Source organism: Camelina sativa, chromosome 14, assembly GCF_030686135.1.
Source record: "Camelina sativa cultivar CO46 ecotype springtype chromosome 14, ASM3068613v1".
Classification (NCBI taxonomy): domain Eukaryota; kingdom Viridiplantae; phylum Streptophyta; class Magnoliopsida; order Brassicales; family Brassicaceae; genus Camelina; species Camelina sativa.
This window is the reverse complement of record NC_141893.1, coordinates 14,907,422-14,913,471: the sequence shown is the minus strand read 5'-3', so window position 1 is coordinate 14,913,471 and position 6,050 is coordinate 14,907,422. Positions and strand designations below refer to the sequence as shown.

At 35.0% G+C, this 6,050-nt stretch overlaps 1 protein-coding gene across 2 annotated transcripts; it reads left to right on the top strand.

Moving 5' to 3' along the window:
• Window positions 1–214: 214 nt before the first annotated feature.
• Window positions 215–5,090, top strand: LOC104741690 (uncharacterized). 2 transcript variants are annotated; one of them, XM_087483455.1, is made up of 22 exons: window positions 215–614; window positions 948–1,128; window positions 1,243–1,322; window positions 1,445–1,531; window positions 1,630–1,680; window positions 1,782–1,899; window positions 1,997–2,053; window positions 2,175–2,239; window positions 2,355–2,438; window positions 2,542–2,592; window positions 2,682–2,744; window positions 2,842–2,888; window positions 2,981–3,050; window positions 3,132–3,194; window positions 3,289–3,378; window positions 3,460–3,498; window positions 3,588–3,815; window positions 3,908–3,993; window positions 4,072–4,109; window positions 4,196–4,287; window positions 4,366–4,459; window positions 4,543–5,090. In XM_087483455.1, exons 2-22 carry the CDS (start codon window positions 1,011–1,013, stop codon window positions 4,728–4,730), a joined length of 1,809 nt encoding a protein of 602 aa, XP_087339581.1. In that variant the 5' UTR covers window positions 215–614; window positions 948–1,010; the 3' UTR covers window positions 4,731–5,090. The 2 variants fall into 2 exon arrangements, with proteins under 2 accessions (XP_087339581.1, XP_010460897.1); XM_010462595.2 differs by having other exon boundaries at window positions 238–614; window positions 4,072–4,120; window positions 4,207–4,287.
• The last annotated feature ends 960 nt before the right edge of the window (window positions 5,091–6,050 follow it).

Here is a 6,050-nt window from a genome sequence, read left to right as displayed (position 1 = left end):
TTTAACAAAAATAAATGTTATAAATTAACAAACTACAGATTTTTTTAATAGAAGAAAATGTTATAATTTTAAGAAATATGACAATCAAATCATATCAGAGTAGGAATAAATAATTATACCGTAATTATTTCATTAGTGATTTAAATAAATTTGTTTACTTTTTAAGAGTTAGGTAAAAGATATTATAATTAGTAGGATCCGCAAATATAAATCCAAATATACAAAATAAAATAAAACAATTAAGAAAAAATATATAGGTGGAGCCGTGGAGGGTTTACATTGGGGGGGTTTTGAGAGAGAGAGAGGGAGAGGCGCTCTTCTTCGCTGCTATTACAGTGTTTCTCTCTTCTCTCTTTTCTTTATAAAACGGCTTCCGTCGTCAATGGCGTGAACCTAAGAAAAAAATTAAAACTCTCATTCTTCTCTCTCTCTCTCTTCTCTCTTCTCTCTTCTCCATCGTTTTCACACTTTTCTCGCCGCCCTTTATCCTTATCCGATAAACCCATCAAAACCCACAAACCCCAACAAGACACAGTTTTTTTTTCTTTTCTTCTATTTAATAAATCCAGAGCCGTCGGAGAAAAAAAAACACAACCGCTGGTGCTTACTCTCAGGTCACTCTCTCTCACTCTCTGATTTAGGAATCTCTCTGTGTTCTGAGTTTGGTACACATGGAAATGTAACAGCTTTTGCTCTCTTTGGATACTGATTTCGAAACCAATAACCAGAGAAAGTTTCATTTTTAAAAAATCTTTTTTTTTGGGTCATTCTTCTGCGTTTAAGGAGATGTTAAATCTACAAAAAATCCAATTTCTCTGTTAAAAATTTCAAAAGCTTCGTCCTTTCTCATTTTCTGGTTTCTGCTACTCTGCTTGTAACCAGTCACTTGCTTCTGTTTCTTTGACTGTTGACTGATTTGGTTTCTCCTCCTTTGGTTGCTGGTACAGGAGGAACTAGTTGATTTTACTACTCAAAAGAGAAAGTTTTGTTTTGAAATCGCAAGGAAGAAGATGAAGTACGTGCTTGTGACAGGCGGTGTTGTGAGTGGATTAGGCAAAGGAGTAACAGCTAGTAGTATTGGTGTTCTCCTTAAAGCTTGTGGTCTTCGTGTTACTTCTATCAAAATCGGTACTTTACTTGCTTTTTTATACTCTTCTCTTCTCTTGTCTCTCTCTCTCTCTGGTTGAGTCAATTCAGAATGATGTTTTTTTGCTTACGGAGCACTCAAAAATCTTATTCCAGATCCTTATCTAAACACTGATGCTGGAACCATGTCTCCATTTGAGCATGGTGAAGTGTTTGTCTTGGACGATGGTGGTGAGGTAAAATAAATATGACTTTCTTTCTTTTTCTATTTGTAACTTTTTGGAAAAGATTAAAAGATTTGAGCTTTTTGTGAACTTTTTGTTTTTGTTTTTGTTTTTGATGTGATTCTTGGGAAAAGGTGGATCTTGATCTTGGAAACTACGAGAGGTTTTTAGATATTAAATTAACCAGAGACAATAACATCACTACTGGGAAAATTTACCAGGTAAGTAAGATCTAGATCTCAACTAATTTGTTAGGTTGATTGATGTTGTTAGGTCGCGACTTAATCTTCTTTTACACTTCTCTGTCTGTGTCACACAGCATGTTATTGCTAAAGAGAGGAAAGGAGATTATTTGGGAAAGACTGTTCAGGTAGATATATAAGACTTTTACTTTTCTTGTTTTTTTCTCATTCCATGGTCTGGTGTTCGTATCTTGTAACTCATAAAGTGTTTTGGTTGTAATGATTTAAGGTTGTTCCTCATGTCACTGATGCTATTCAAGATTGGATTGAGAGAGTTGCGGTTATTCCTGTTGATGGAGAAGAGGATCCTGCTGATGTTTGCGTTATTGAATTAGGGGGAACTATAGGTTACACACAAAAAGAAACTACAAAATTAAGATTGTATTTTTGATTCCTGGCTTTGCTTCTTCTGTGTAAACAGAGATTTTTTTATTATGTTTGCAGGTGATATTGAATCTGCACCTTTTATTGAGGCGCTTGGCCAATTCTCTTACCGTGTAGGTAAGCATCATTTTTCCTCATACCATTTGAATCCAAAAGAAAAAAGAAAAGCTGAGTGGATTTATTTGGTGGATATGATGAAATTAACTACTGAAATCTTTTGGTTGGTGGTTGAGTTCAGGCCCAGGGAATTTCTGTCTGGTCCATGTCAGCCTCGTGCCTGTGCTTAATGTTGTTGGTGAACAGGTATATATATATATATATATATAACTTTTCTTGAAATGAAGCAACCATGATGTGACATCATTTGATTATGTATGTCTACATTTACTTCATTTGCTTTGTAACTTTTTTCTTTCAGAAAACTAAGCCAACACAGCATAGTGTCCGAGGGCTACGAGGCTTGGGCTTGACGTCGGATATCTTAGCTTGTCGGAGCACAAAGGTTCGTTTTCTTTGCTTGCTTCTTCATCTTGAATTTAAAATCTGTTGCATCCAAAAGTTATGTTCTGATATAAAAAAGTCTCAACCTTTTTTGCTTCATGAAGGCACTTGAAGATAATGTGAAAGAGAAACTAGCTCAATTTTGCCATGTCCCGGTAAGATTCTTTACGATGCTGCTTATTGTCCCTTGTTGTTATGTTCTTTACTTGAAATCTCTTTAATGAGCTTATGGTTCTTGTTTCAGCTTGAGTATATCTTCACTCTCTATGATATTCCCAACATTTGGCATATTCCTTTGTTGCTAAAGGTACCTTTTCTCAACTTAAACTTTTGTAAGTCACTGAACCGGTTATTATAAATCATCAAGACAACGATGCTCAATACACAATTTTTTGCTTGAACAGGAGCAGAAAGCTCACTTGGCAATCTCAAAAGTGCTCAATCTTGCTAGGTATGTATTTTGTCTTGTTTTTCTTGGTATGTGGCTTGTTTGATTTGCGACTGAAATGGATTGGCACTGATCTTTTATTGTATATGAAACAGTATTCTTAAAGAGCCTTCTCTAGGGGAATGGACTTCCAGAGCTGAATTATGTGACAATTTACATGTGCCAGTAAGTCTCAGCTCTCAATTACTCCTTAGAAACTGTAACCTTATAACATCTCATTCTTAAAGCATCCCATCATTTTTACAGGTGAGAATCGCTGTTGTGGGGAAATATACAGGCCTCTCCGATGCTTATCTCTCTGTCTTGAAGGTAGAAACTTACTCATCACCTCTCATGTGATAGTGTCTGAATAAACTAAATGATTCCCTTGCTTCGGTTCTCACATTTGGATTAACTTGTTTAGGCTCTCTTACATGCTTCTGTGGCTTGTCGCAAAAAGCTCGTAGTTGATTGGGTTCCAGCTTGTGATCTCGAGAAAGAAACTGAGAAAGAGGTTCGTAAACTGATATTACATGTATGCATCTCTACCTTTTAACCAAAACTTAAGCTAAGTCATGGTGTTTCTTTTAAGCAGAATCCAGTTGCGTATAAAGCTGCTTGGAAGTTGCTAAAGGTTTGAACTGTTTGCCCATTTTTACAACTTTAAAATCATCGAGAAAAGCCTTGTGTTTTTCGCTCATTCTCTGTTGGTATCTTCTTCAGGGAGTAGATGGAGTTCTTGTCCCTGGAGGTTTTGGTGATAGGGGAGTGGAAGGGAAGATTCTTGCTGCAAAATATGCCCGTGAAAACAAGATCCCTTTCCTTGGTATTTGTCTCGGTATGCAGATTGCTGTCATCGAGTTTGCCCGATCAGTTCTCTCCTTGCACGATGCCAATAGCACTGAATTTAAACCTGAAACCAAACATCCATGCATCGTTTTCATGCCTGAGGTTCTTACATTCTCTGTCTCTTTACTCGAAATGTACTTTCTTTATTGGTTCACCTGATTTTAATATATTTTCATGCTCGCTGTTGGGTTTAGGGTTCAAGAACTCATATGGGAGGCACTATGCGCTTAGGATCAAGAAAATCATTCTTCAATGTCAAAGACAGCAAATCCGCAAAACTGTAAGAACCGTTGAGTGACTTGGTTGGTTCAACTTCAACATTTTGAATGCTAAAGATTACTTAACATGATTCTTACAGATACGGGAACAAAAGCTTTGTCGATGAGAGGCATCGCCATAGATATGAGGTATGGATTTGTATACAAAATCTTGGATATCCACCAGTTAATATGGAAAAGGTGAGTTTCTTAATATATACACACAACACTTGCAGGTGAATCCTGATATGGTCGAACGCCTTGAGAAGGCTGGTCTCTCTTTTGCTGCAAAAGATGAAACTGGCAAACGCATGGAGGTCTGTTTTAATCTTTTAAACTATTGTCTCTCTAGTACAAATCCAAATCATTGACTAATCTTATACTGAAATTTGTAGATCATTGAACTCCCGAACCATCCTTTCTTTATCGGTGCTCAATTCCACCCTGAGTTCAAATCCAGACCCGGGAAAGCTTCTCCTCTGTTTTTAGGTCCGAACCCTTTTCTTAACCAGTCTGAATGATCCAAACTTTAAAACAACTCAAGTCTTTAAAACACATTCTCCTTATTGCAGGACTCATTGCAGCATCGTGTGGCGAGCTAGACACAGTCATGAATCCAGCAGCTGTTCATCATCAACATCTGATTAGTAGTAACGGTCCAAAAAACGTTTTTGTCAATGGAACCTCAAAGAAATCTCCCAATGGCTTGGCGGATGTAAGATATAACAACGGCTACTGCAATGGCCTCTACACTAGATAGCTTGCATTAGCCGAGTTCTCTCCCGCTTTCTCTCTCCATTAGAATTGCTTCGTCTTTCGATTTTAGTTCGGATTTTGGTTTGTTTTTCTTTTTTTCATAATGTTAGGATTTTTTTTTCTTCCTCTGTACATATGATCCAAGCCTTTTTTGTTCAGGTTGTGTTAGACTCTTTTTAACAGACTTATGTTCTGGAAAAGACTCTAGCTTGAAACGTCTGAAAACGGCGGTTGATTCCCCTGGTTTGTTTGTTTTTTTTTTCTCTCATCGAAAGGGGATTTCATATGATGATCATATGTATTGCTGGAACATTTTGTATCTCGATTTGGTCTGAATGTGAAAGACGCATTTGATAAATAAAAACTCTAAACAAGACTACATAACTTTGTATTTAGGTTTGGTTAGCATCATTTACAAAAGCTTTTGGTTCGTTTCAGCTCACTCAAAAACAATTAAATTAAATGGTTTTTTTTTCGGGTTTTAATTAAAATTTGAATACTTTTTGTTTAATATTCGGTAAGCAAAATTTACATTTAAGCCTTGAATGGGTGCAGATTTTGGAGCAGTTTTTAGTTTTCTATTTTGCAAAAATCAGCCATTGAAGATTATGATTTTTTTTCTTCCCTCAAAACCATTCAAGATTATGATAAACGGACAGGTTTTTTCCAACAAATTTACAGTAATACTTTTTTTGAAAATCATTATCATTCTTTTAGTAATTTTTAAACACCAAACAAAAACTAATAGTTATATTAAATAACTTAAAAACGTTCTTAGAAATCAAAACTAAAAATTAAAAACCAAAAACTAATTAAAAACTGCAAAACATTAATTTGAAATTTCAGCATCAATACTAACATTTTCTTGTATATAGATTCTCATTTTCTTTTTGGCCCTCGTGAATCTATATCGTATTTTGCTTATTCTAGTTGAACTAATTTAGTGTATTACTTACAGGCATCCTCCTCCCTAAGCCCCATCATTACTTACAGCATCCTCCTCTATAAAAGTTTGAGAGATTTTATAAGATTATGAATGAAGAAATCAACGAGATTTTAAAAAACTTTCTAACAATCTCTTAGATACATCCGTAGAATCTTTATAAATTAATACTCTTTAAATTAATAATCGCTATAAATTAATAAATTTTTTCAGTCCCAAGTTGGGCCGATGTAAAAAATGACACAATTCAATAAAATAATATGATAATTTTTTTTTGAAATCCTATGTAAAAATATAGTCCATCAATATCATAAAATTAATAATAATATAAACTATATATATATATATATATACATCTAAAAAAATTTAGTGAAATATGGC